We start from the raw sequence: 13,739 nt of genomic DNA on the forward strand, positions 1-13,739 counted from the left end.
GGCACTATTGAGCAGCCTCTGCGCCTCTACCTGAGAATGGGTGAAGTAGCATCATAACGGACAAGACGGCTGTTATACGCTTGAAATAAATTATTTTAATATATATGTATGTGTATATATATAATTTTCTGTGATTTAATTGTGATATATACGTATGCATATATATATATACATATTAAAATCAACCACATAAAAATGTCTAAACGAAGGAAGACCCAAGATATTCGTACATCGTTCAACTCGGTCGAGTTAGCATACGCTACTCAGATGAGCCTTCGCTCTTCAGGACAATCCGGCGCCGCAAAAGTTATTAAGGACGTAACAATGACGAGTCCTTTAAGAGCTTCCAAGTATCGTAAAGCTTACTCAGCAACGGATGAAATTACTTTATCCGAAGAGGCTGCACTTTCCGCTATGATTGAATATAAATTCTCCAAGAGTACTTACCAGGGAATGAGAAGATTAGGGAAGGAAAATAACTGTAAGCTATATCCGTCTTACGAAAAAGTGATGAAAGCAAAAAAGCGTTGTTATCCACCACGTGATGCAATCAGGATTACAGAGAGTAGTGCAGAAGTCCAACTACAGGCACTATTAGATCATACAGTTGAACGTATTTTACTCGTCCAAAATGTACTCATTCAAAGATTGACTCCAGATAATGTTCGTAAAATGGACTTGATTTGCAAGTGGGGTTGCGATGGAAGTTCTGGGCAAAGTGAATATAAGCAGACGTTCAGTGATGACAGCAAATCTGATGCGCATGTATTCTTTACTTCAGTCGTGCCATTACAACTCGTGTGTTATGATCAACAATCGAAGGAAGAAATAGTTGTTTGGAAGAACCCCAGACCCTCGTCTCCACGATTTTGTAGACCGCTTAGACTACTGTTTCTACGCGAAGACACAGAGTCAACACTTAATGAAGTCCAAATTGTTGAAGAACAAATACAGTCACTTCGTCCATTCGAAAGTGTAATAGATGGAAAAGAAATCTCCGTAATGTACAAGTTGTTGTTCACCATGATAGATGGTAAAGTTTGCAACGCTGTATCATTGACGAAATCTGCTCAACGGTGCTATTTGTGTGGAGCAACCAGCAAAGATTTTAATGCCATCGACACTGTATTGCAAAGGGAAATCAATGAAACAAATTTGAAGTTCGGATTGTCGACGCTGCACGCGTGGATACGGTGCTTCGAGTATTGCTTACACGTGTCTTACAAACTCGGCATTAAAAAATGGCAAGCTCGAAGTGCCGAAGAAAATAAAATTACCCTGGAACGCAAGAGGGCCATTCAAGAAGGATTCAAGAAGCAATTGGGTCTAAATATCGATCGCCCAAAGCCTGGATACGGCAGCAGCAATGATGGCAACACAGCTCGGCGATTCTTTGAAAATTCGACGGTTTCCGCTGCGATAACGGGGGTCAACGAAGAAGTTATTAAACGCTTGTACGTAATCCTACAAGTTATATCGTGTGGCCACGAGATAAACTGTGAAAGATTTGAACAGTATGCTATTGAAACGGCAAGAAAGACCGTTGCATTATACCCTTGGTACTCCATGCCTACTTCGGTGCACAAACTATTAATTCATGGTCCAGTGATAATAACTCATGCTCTATTACCAATCGGCCAATTATCCGAAGATGCTCAGGAAGCTCGAAACAAAGACATCAAACGATATCGAGAAGATTTTGCGCGAAAAAGTTCCAGGGTTAAAACTATGGAAGATGTTTTTCATCGGCTCTTAGTTACTTCTGATCCGTACATTTCAAGTGTCAGAAGACTACCACAGAAGAAGCTGAAGAGTTTGTCGCCGGAAGCTGTAGCGATGTTGATCGCTCCTAAAGTGACTGCTGCAGCAGACACATTTTGCGCAGAGATTGAAGCAGTGCCGGGAGTTGTAATAGATACAAACTCGGATAATGATTCTGACTCCGACTCCGACTCCGATTACGATTTTGATTAAGAATAAAATATTCTATTTTTGAAACGTTCCGTATGTATTTTGGAAATAAAAATAATAATTGCGTAGAATACACTGTTCACGTTTATTTTATTATGATGATTTTTTTCAATATATTAATGTATCTATTTAGCAGGATACTCGGCCATTTTGTTTATAACAATTTGCTGTAAGCTCTTTGTTGCAAGTTATAAACAATAGATATCGGATTGGTAATCAGCGACCTTGAAAACCCGTATATACCAATTTTTGTCAACATCTGGTAACTTTTTAACGTTCATGTCGGCCATATTGGATCGGCCATTTTTTTTACGATAATTTGGCTTGCGGATTCGTAATCAGCGACCTTGAAAATCCGTAAATACCAATTTTTGTCGACATCTGGCAACTTTTTAACATTCATGTCAGCCATATTGGATCGGCCATTTTGTTTACGATAATTTGGCTTTCAGATTCGTAATCAGCGACCTTGAAAACCCCTGTAAGCCAATTTTCATTCCCGTCAAAGGTCATTTGAGGTTTTGGCCAGGTTTTTGGGCTTTTCTCCTACTGTGGCACGGCAGGCGCCTGGCGAGTGACGTGTCTGGCTGGCATTCGGCTGTACGACGAGGAGGGGGGGGGGGTGCAAGGTCAGCACGATCTTATCTTTCTCTCTTCTGCTGTTGTAAATGACCGTGAACTAATGGCTAGACATTTTTAAGCCGAGACACTAATTCGAAGACGGCCGGCCCTTACCGTGAACGGCCGTAACCCAGCTGCACGCCGGTGTCTGAGAAGCTTGACAAGATCTTCCGGGCTTTTAATCACTAGTCCGTGAAATTCGGTAATCCGTGATTATCTCGGTCCTGACCATCACGTATTAACGAGGTTCTACTGTACCTCAATAGGATGTGTTCCAAGGAAAACGTAAACAGGCCAAGTAAATTGTAAGCATTTAAGTTTTTAAAGTACTACATTTATATCAATATTTTTCCTCGAATCCCGAATCTTTTCCCTCGAATTTCGAATCTTTCGAATACTAGAGATTCGGTGGGATTCGAGGATTCGAGGATTCGACCGGCCCATCCCTAATTTTAAATTTGCATTAAATGCCACTCTTAAATTATGACATATTTCTAAAAAATAATAGTGGCCTGAGCCTGAGAAAATCATATTCAGATATAGGTTCCAATAGTATTATTAATAATTAAATTAATTAATTAAATACAAATAATTTTACCAAGCCCATATTTGCAAAATTATATTTTTAATAGTTTTAAAAGATATGTCACAAAATGCATTAAAAACCCTAGTGCCAGAAGATTTCTTGAAACGAATGAGTTAAACGTTAAACCTATTGAGGAATATTTTCGCATGCCCGCTCTTCAATGAAAAGGCACCAGTGTCAGTTCCCTGACCGCAACGCCGTCAGCTCACGGAACCCTTCCGGCACCTGAATGCTGGCAACCTGCCGCACAACCACTTGCTCGCCACCTCTCTATGTCTGGGGAAGAGGGGTGGGCCAACTCACCGAAACCCTTCATCCCTCCTCCTTCACGCCGGCCATACAACCCCTTCTGGCCAGGACCATATAAAAGGCAACAATCAGGCAGAATTCACCTGTTGTCTTAGGGCCACGAGCCCTACCTAGCATCTTGCATGCTTGCTGCCTATGCTGAGGTGACTTTTGCTGCCTCTGCCAGCAGCAGCCTCCTTCTGCTCCGCCGCCACTGGTGGCATTATAGGGCAAGCCTCAAAGGCGAACCAGGGAGCAGATGTGTTTTTGGTTTTTGACTTCATGCCTTTCTCTCTTCGGTAGGGATTTACCCCTCTTGCTACTTGACACTTAACTGTAAACTGTCTTTCACCCACCAAGGCCGTGCCGACCCAGAGGGAAGGGACAGTTAACACGTGTCTTCTGGGTTCATCCCTCTGTCCTTGACTTGTTCCCTCCCAACACAGTAGTAGAATGATTTCATAGTGGCTGGAGTATCCTGCAAGATTGGATTGCCGGTAAACAGCCCACTGTGAATGCGCTGCTCATAGCTGCCACGCCCTGAGTGCTCAGGTGAGACTGGTCATCCGGGAAAACAGTCAGGACTGAGCACGGCTGGTTGGTCGGGAACCAGGTCGGCCAGGCATTGGCAGCCACCAGCTACCAACTAAACCCTTTCTTCCTTGCTCCTACCCAGTCCGGCCTTAAGCCTTACTGCAGCGAGGGTACCACTGCCACTTGATCGAAGGGTACCGTCACACGATATCTGGTGGCATGGCCCGCCATCCAGCTGAGCCCACTTCAGGGCCGTCACACGAGACCCAGCCAGCCAAGCCACCCGCCACCCAGCTGTCCTGTGGCAGGGCAGCACCAAAAGGAGGCTGTCTACCCACCACACTATCGCACATGCCATGGGTGAACTGGGAAGTTGGAACTTGGGAAGGCAAACAGGCCCTGGCAGGCGAAGGACCGAGGGTGACTTCCTGCTCTTCGAAACTGCAGATTTCCCTCCTCCTTAACCTCATTATCCTTTACCAGTAAATGTGAAAGTGTTGTTGACAAAGTGGACTAATTAATAATTGTTGGCATGAAGGTACGGGATTTAAATCTGTAGAATTTATGAGAAAAAATTTACTAACTTCCAAATTGCAAAATTATAAATTTTCTTGACAGTGCTACGGTGCAGCTAAAGTCATGGCAGAGACTTTTTGTAAAATCAGTCTAAGAAAGGGTAGGTTTCATAAGAGCATCAAACTAGTAAATTTCAATGAAGGTGATGAAATATTGATGTGTGTTATGAAGTTGTTATCTATCAGCAGATAATTTAAAGACCCAAAAACGGAGTTTTTGGCTAGGTGCTAAATTTGTATTGTATCTTAAAACAAAAACTAGAAAGCACCAAATGACTACAGAACCAAAAGAAAATTTTAAAAAGGTAGAGGATTTCAAGCTTAGAAACACCTGCTTTCACCATCATTAGGGCTCAATTAATTATTTATTCACAAAGCTAAACACACCAGTATTATAGAACGTACAGAATTAAATTTAACTTTATCCATGGCTGATCTCGTTACACATTTATTGTTTCAATCTACAAAGAATAAAAAATTTTTACACTAAAACTGAGATACCAATATATTTACGTAATGCTGGTGTCCTATCTTAAATATGTAATATTTGGAATTAAATATCTTTACAGAGAAATTATACATTTTAAAAATATTACTACAATAATTTTTTAAATTCAATTACAAAGAAATTATAGTTCGGTCAGTATGAAACATCGTACAGTCTGGCGTAATATGCAAACGCCACCTTTACTACCCACTGTCATATAAAAAAAAACTGGTTTGAAATTATAGTTTTCTCTGTAGTTTTAACTTGAAACAAAAACCATTATTTCGTTGTCTGCAGTGCATGCTACTGTTAGGCTCCCGTTAGACCAGTGCATTGCTGTTACACCTGTGTGTGTGTGTTGATGTCACACAAGGTCGCCTTGCCATCGACAGTTATTTACCATCTCACGTAAAACGTTAAGTATATAGCCGCTCAAGGCTGTCAGTTTCAGTTTTACCAGGCATCTGGCATACACACACAAAATATGGCAATAACAGTTCCAAAAGGCTAAGAAATGTGCAAGAGGTTATTTGTATCATTAAAAAATTACAATTCAGTTCCATTAAAAAAAATCGCTAAAATTTTTGTTGCTACCAAAGTTTCGTTTAAAAATTCACAAAAAAGAGTTGTTACCAAATGTTAAAGTTACTGGCCGCCATATTGCAATGCTTGTAAACAATTTTATTCTTGTTTGCTGAGAACTGCCTTACAAATGATCAAATCTGGCAGATAACAGTCATGGAGTTGGTGTTGCCATTTACAGTCATATCACCGCCACACTGCATCGCCATGGCGGGCAACCATCTCGTGTGAACTTTGAAACGCTTAGCTTCTCTGCCACGTAGGCCAATTCCTTCCTTGAGGTTGCGGTCAACTGCTGCGCTCCAAGCAGCCATCACATGAAACAGTTCAATCCAAGATTCTAGTCGCCAAGAAAATGTACTCTACTTGTGTCAAATGTATTTAACCGACTTTTTTTTAAAAATATTTATTCAACAAAATACCAAAGTTTAAATTTATTTTACATAACTGACCCATCGTAAAGGTGAAAAACCATTTAATAAGAAGATATTTTAATTTTTGTAGTTTAAGAAAATACACAGGGGTACCAATGTTAAAAAATATCACTTGAACTATAAACCTTCACAAGTCCAGTAACGTATAGGTTACATTATTTATTTGTGTACCTCCAAACAGGTGAACGTTGACATCTCTCTGTGAAGCTGTGTGTGTGTGTGTGTGCCAGGGTGGGCTGGACGCCCCTGCAGCATCGCCTGTACACCAAGGTGATGAATCTCCTGAACGCAGAGCAGCTGTGCCAGCTGACCCACTGCGGGTCCTGGAACGAGCCCATCCTGCGGCACGTCTCCGTGAACAAGGCGGTGCGACGCATGAGGCAGGTGCTGGCCAGTGTCGAGTGGGACAGCCGCCTCACCCAGTGGCTGCACGCCACTTTCGTTGACAACCTACATAGTGACTACCTCATTGTCTACCTCGAGCTCTTGCAGGTACCTTTCAGCACAAACTCTTCCCATATCCTTGTGCACACTGTCAGCTGCAGTTTCATCATGCATTTCAGATCAGTTTTTGTTCTTAAACTTGTGATTAAATACTTTTTAGTAGAACCTAGGGCTTTTTGATGCCTCCTTTTTGAATACCAATTCCTGATACTGCGATACCACTATCAATACTCCGGTATCACCACCAATACAAGACCTGATACTACTAGCTACATTTAAAATTACTGGCCATGCAATATGAACAAATAACAGAAATGTAATTTTTGATTAATATTTGGGAAAATGTAATCATTAAATTTTTTAATCCATTCAAGTACAGTGAAACCTCGTTAATAAAATACCGGTTATTTCAAAGTTCACATTTATTCGAACACTTTTAATTCCCCTTCAGACTGGGATAGCATATTTAATGTCAATCAATACGGTTAATACGAAATATTCGTTATTATGTATTACGAAGTAACCTCACGTCCGCTCACGTAGTGTACTATTGTTTCATTATCGGATAAACCGAATGAAATTTTAGAACAAGAATCGCACACTTTAATCACGTGCACGCAGCTTCACTATAATTCTGTTAACGGCAAATAATTTGTACGGTAAATGGTCTACAGTCAAACCTCTATCTATCGAACTCGCATGTATCGATTGTCCGTGTTTATCGTATACTTTCTACGGTCCCGGCAAAATTGCCATACAACTAAGGTTAAAAAAGTCCGCTTGTACCGATGTTAGAATTATCGTTTTGTCCGCATTGATCGTACAAAATATGTGGTCCCGTCACTATAAATTATAATAGATGATCGTTTAACCATAAAGATTTTGCAGAAATAACCATTTCTTAGAAAGAAACCGTCATAAAAACAGTAACGATAGTAAACAGTAGTAAAAATCAACTTAAATCTGCAGCCAAGTAATGGAGCACGTAAATATGAAAAAAAGACAAATGAACAATAACTTATGAAGAAATTGGATGATGTACCATAACTACAGTACAAACCCAATTGTTATCCTAAGATAATTACCATAAAAAGAACTAAAGATTCTTTGTCGATACCATAATTACTACAGAAGCACGATAGCTACCACATTTGCACTACAGTTACCGTAACAACCGAGATGTATATTTACCGTGACGGTAATGTTGTTATTTATGACATATTAAAAATAAAGAACATTATTGAAAAATAGGATGTTAAATTTTTATATGTACGTTTGGCACATGTTGCGAAGAAATAATGCGATCTGAAAAAATACAGTACTACTACGAAAAGCGAAAAGGGTAATCGTGGATTTTTAGGTTATGGCAGTCTCTCTCGTTTTTCAGTAATATCGGCCGAAAATTAACAAGCGTATCGGAAGTCGGTGGAAATGCCGATTCAACTAAATATTGGCAAAATCGGCTTCTTCAGTACAGCTCTACATTTGATGACATGAGTAAACATATTTCAGACTTCAGGATAATGAAAAAGACTTTAATTTCCATGTAGATTTATTGTGCGTATGTTTTTTTTTTCTCAAGTGTAAATTGAATTAAGTAAAATACTTCCATTTTTATTTATTTTTCAACTGATTTAACTTTAATGACTAGTAACTGATATATTTCTGACACTAATTTTGAGGTTGAAATATTTTTTAAAAATTCTTAGAGTGAAGTCCACTTCAGCATTAATATTGTCTTGGAAAATGTTCTGGCTGCTAGTGATGTAGACACTGATGTCTTGTCTTCCTTCGACAAACTTTGCAGTGCAGTAAAGGACATTTATGCAACTAAAGTGCAGAAAAAAATCAATGAATTTTTCAAGCCTCTTTAATTCTCTATTTGACTAATTTTCGAGTAAAAAATCAATACTTGATTTTGTCGATTAGTATAAATGTGAGCATATCCACCTGTTAGTACAAACCTCGTTAATACAAACTGCAAAATTTTAGGTCCCTTCAAGTTTGTATTAAAGAGGTTTCACTGTATATTGAAACATTGTTCATCAGTTAATTTGGAAAACATCATTATTTCTGTTTTTTTTTGTACCTAGCTAAACAGTGTCTGATACTAATTTTAAAATTAGTTTTTATAATTATTATAGTTAAAATTATTCTAAAAAATAATATTGTTAAAACAATAACAAATAAACATAGTTATCTGGGTAGTGTACTTCTTTGTCGGGTCTAATTTATTAAAAAAAACTCATGCATATCCCCACATTTAGCTGCATCTAAACATCTGTGAATCAGCGATTTTGACTTTCAATCTAATTTTGAAGCAATTCACTAACTACGAATTAAGTTAAATTATTAATTGTATTGTATTGATAATAACTAGGCTTGTGAGATATCAGTTTGTTAGTTTTAATCAAATAAAAAAAGCTAATTATTCTGGAACATAATTATCTAATTTAAATAGTAAGAATGAGAATTGGAATCTCACTAAAAACATTTTTCTCACATCATATAACAAATACACAGGGAAAGAAAAAAGTAAATTTGTAGTCTAACGGCTTCTTGAAAATACAGTAGAACCTCACTTTTATTTACCTGGTATTTACATATTTCCGTGTATAATGTATTTTTTTACTTGCACCATTTTCCTTTATGCAAAAGAATTTGCTGTAATTACGTTGAAACAGCGTTGCATTTTATAGAAAACTATTAGAAATTTTTAAACGGTACAATAAAAGTTAAAAGTTAATATTGTGAAGTGTATTTATTAAACTCCACTGCATGAATATTTTGTCACTGCAGTTACATCTACAACAAGTAAGCTGCAATTGTGTCGCATGGTGGTAAATCGATTGTGGCTATCGATTTTCAATTCTAGTGCAACTATTGTTTTGAGAGACAGTTGTGAACTAGCTCTGAATACTTGTTTTTTAAAAAAAAACTTTTTTTTTTCATGTGTTTGATTACATGTTTCCATTAAAACATCTAAACTTTGTATTTATTTCACACAAATGTCTTAACCTCAACATTATACTTTTGTATACAACAAAGTCAAGCGGTATTCTATTTAAAATATTTGTTACTATTTGAATATTCGTTATTTCAAATTGTTCTTATTCAAATTTGAATCTAAAACCAATGAAAAGCTATTTGTATTTGAAAATTCAAATATTTGTACATGTCTAAAAATTACATATATCTTGTAATGATGTTGGTATGCATGACTTCTGTTTGAAAAATTTTGGTGTTCAGTGTCTAAACGTACTAAATCGAAGAGTAGTTTTACAAAAACAAAAAATAAAGAATAATAAAAATAATAATTTCCTAATTATTAACACTGATAAACCAGGCACCTCGTTCATTACCTTTGTTAGGTATTGATTCTACTGTCTTAACCATTTAAAAAAAGAAAAAAACTAAATATATTGTATAATTTGGGATGGTGATTTTTCGTTTTCGCAAAATAGATGCGATAATATGCTAAATTATATTTTTTCCGCTATAAAATGCGAAATCTAGACTATTCCGAGATAAATGCGAAATCAAGGTAAAAAATGTAGATTCGTCTTCACTCTACACAATTTATTTACCGATTGTATTTTGTTTCAGTTCAGTATCAAAAGAAACCATAATTTTATGGCGTATTCAGCACAAGTATCTTTTTGTAACGTCATTCACAACAACTATTGTTCGTTAATATTGAATGAAGAATGGCCATCCGTGCCTCGCGATTGTAAACAAAGCAAAGAACAACGTGCTGGAAGATTGTTCGTCATCTTGCAGAGTACAAGTTTTTAGGCCACCATATTGCCATATCTCTGCTTCGCCGCGCTAACAATTGTAAGTCCCATTTTCTGGCTGTGTTTCACATAAAAGCCGCGTTCTTGTGTAGTCTGTGGAAGGTGGTGTGTTTACAAATATGTGCATACTCGTGAATGTGTTGTTTACTGTTATTTCTCGTGGTAAAAATGGGACGAAACGTCATTTCCATTCACGATCGTATAAATGAATACAAAAGTGAACAGTTCTACGAAAGTGATACAAATATTTTAATGTGCAATTTATGTAATCGCCGTCTGGAGTGGAAAAAAAAAAAGATGTACTTGAAACGCACATTAAATCTGAGGGACATCAGGCTGCATAAAAAAGATTCACCGAGAAGTCGGATGAAGAAAAAAAGTCGGTAAAACGGCAAGCAACGGTTTCTGGCATGATCGAAAACGAAAACCAAAATAAGGCGAAAATTGAAAAAACAAGTTTCATTCACGACACAGTGAACATGTGTTTGGAATCGAATACAGTAGAACCTCGATGATACGTTCCCGTTTCATACATTTTCCCGTGTCATACGCTGATAAATTTCGGTCCCGCCGAAAGTAGTATATTTACAATGGTTTACTTTCCCGGAACATACACTTATAAAACCATTAATTTCCCGTTTCATACGTTTTTACGAAGCGGAAAAGTCCTAAAATCCACAAAAATTTTTTATATTCCTCCTTATAAACTCAGTTTTAATGCTTTTATTTTGAAAAACGATCATTGTTTACATTTGCAAACGTAAGAAAATAACTATCACACCATAGATATGGATAGTATCAGGAAGACTGTGCACTTCGCTAGTAGCATCTATGGCCAGCACCAAGCGAGACTAGTGGCGCAAACAAGAAATGATCATGAAAATGGTGCACGTGCTTTACCAAGGCACGGATCTCATATTTTGTGCAGTCGTTTATCTTTGAACTGAATATATCCGTTTGTTATTGTTTTTTTACGATTGGATTGTTTTGAATTTTACGTTTCTCAAGTTAAAATTTTATTGAAAATTGTTCTGTTGCATAAAGTTGTTTGTAAAATGTAAAAAACAAGCAAAAATTTCTGATTTTTTTTTTACAATAGCCTAATTTTTTTAATTTCTAATTTAGTCTTGGTGACTTTTCCCCCCCTCCAAGAAAGGACTTCATAACATTTTTTAAGGCCACTGTTTCTCATGTCAGCTTTACTTGATTATGGACTGTATTTTACATTTCTGGTGGTTTTATTATATGTATAATATAATGATGAATTCATATCTTTCATTAATATAATGCAATTATTTACACATATATATTTATGTTTAATCTGGCACTGTGCTGATATGCTGGATTGGAAAAAAATTTCATTATTGCCATTCCCTTTTCATACACTTTCCCGCATCATACACCATTTTTGTGCCCTCCGTTGAAAAGTGTATGACAGGGGTTCTACTGTATACCTCTCCACAAGTTGGATCACCCAGCCGTTCGGGAATATTTTGCAAAGTAAGTATCATGTAAGCTATGCTTTCACTGACTACAAATTGTACGGTTATGTTTTTGTGTGGATCATGTCAGTAAATTTTCAAATGCAAAGGTCTGTCACGTAGTTCTAAAATCTTACTGTAAAGATGAGAATGGGCATCAATAAAACTAAGCAGTTGGCCAGAACTATTACGATAACTTGTTTTGTGTCTATTGCTAGATGAAAATGTTAAAACCTAAGTATGCTTACTACAGTTTTCAGTTTACTTAATGCAAAATAAAATATGAAAGTAGTGACAACATAGGCCTACTCTGTTTTATAGTTTAAGTGCATGTTGAAATGTATACTGTGTCACAGTTTAAGTAACATTGTAATTGTTTGACAGATATGTACTTGGTTCAGGAGACTTGCCTGGTGCAAGCACACTGAGAAGCAATTATGTGCCAGCTTGTGGAGAAGAGAGGAAGCTTAAAATCAAAGCTGCACTAAAAGACAAGTCAGCTATAATAGTGGCAGATGAAACTTCTGATAACAAAGGCAGGTGCATATTTGCCATTTTATTTGGGACCATGACACCAACAGATGAACAAGAGGTTTATTTGGCGAGTTACTCATTCCTGGAGAAGGCAGATGGAACAACATGCAGTCAGTCGATTATTGACTGCATCAAGGAGTATGGCATTGAGTACAGTAATATCGTAGGTTTTGTTTCTGATTCAGCACGCTATATGGGTAAATGTTTCCAAGCATTACAAACCATTGTTGGTGATAATCTGCTCCATTTTCAGTGTTTTTCTCACAAACTGAACTTGGTTGGGGACATTTTTTTGAACTTTATACTTGTATCAAAACTTAAGATGGCATTTTTGCACTCCAGGAAATTGAGAAACAAGTACTTAAACTTTATCAAGGAGAAATATCCTTCCCTCCCTTCCCTCTTGTTTCCTGCACCAGTAATAACTCGCTGGAACTCATGGTTTAAGGCTGTGCAGTACTTAAACACATACGTCGATGTGCTTGTTGATTTTTTCAATAACCTTGAAGATGAGAGTCACAGCAGCAGTACTGCTAGTGTGATTTCAATGTTCCAGGACAGACAATCACCTGCACAGTTGAAAATAGATATTTAATTTGTATCCGAGGTTTCTTTAAAGATTTCAGCATTGATAAACACACTTGAAGGGTGTAAGTATTCATATGGGCACAAAATTTGGGATGAACTCAAAGCTGTTAGTTCTGCATTAGATAGGTATGCTCATGGCTATCTGCCATTAGAAACTGAGAGGTTGGTCAAGGCATGCACTTTCACTAATGTAACCACCAAAGAAAAAATAAAGGAACAACTGAGAGAGTGCATGAAGAAGTGCTCAGCAAAACTAGCAAAGCACATGTAGATAAACAAGACTAACGATTTTTTCATGGCAGCGAGTAGCTTGTTTGACCCAACAATTGCTGGCCAGATGTTAAACTTAAATCTGTCATCTTTGGAAGAATGTAAGAACAAAATTCCATTTTTCACATGCTTGTCAAGAGAAGAATTTTTTGAAGGCTATAAAAAATTTCATGCTCACCTTGTTACCAACATCTGTTTGTGGACTCCTACCAACAGTGTGGATGCGGAGCGGTTCTTCAGCAGATACAACCATATTGTGACAGATTGCCGCAATAGGATGAAAGAAGAAACTGTGGAAACTTGTTCCATGCTAAGTTTCAATGCTGCTATTTCAGTGGAATAACATTATTTGTGCACTCTACATCAACTATGGCCTTGAACACGGCTAAAAAATATTTATTGTAATTTTAAGTATTCAATTTATTGCACTCATAAGTGCTAAAATGTTGTTTGGAAACCTGCCAAGATAGGCTATCTTTGTAGTTGTGCTAGATCTTTATTTCTGTGGTGGTTAATAATTAATATGTGTATTATTTAATGCTATTTA

The 13,739-nt window shown here is 37.2% G+C and overlaps 1 protein-coding gene across 5 annotated transcripts in view; it reads left to right on the forward strand.

Moving 5' to 3' along the window:
- LOC134527432 (KAT8 regulatory NSL complex subunit 3) overlaps positions 1-13,739 on the forward strand; it is a 265,999-nt gene that overhangs the window by 46,013 nt on the left and 206,247 nt on the right. For all 5 annotated transcript variants that reach the window (XM_063360109.1, XM_063360112.1, XM_063360110.1 and 2 more), the window contains exon 6: positions 6,309-6,570. In XM_063360109.1, the coding sequence (XP_063216179.1) occupies positions 6,309-6,570 (262 nt within the window). The remainder of the gene's footprint in view (positions 1-6,308; positions 6,571-13,739) is intronic.

Source organism: Bacillus rossius, chromosome 1 (genome assembly GCF_032445375.1).
Source record: "Bacillus rossius redtenbacheri isolate Brsri chromosome 1, Brsri_v3, whole genome shotgun sequence".
Lineage (NCBI taxonomy): Eukaryota > Metazoa > Arthropoda > Insecta > Phasmatodea > Bacillidae > Bacillus > Bacillus rossius.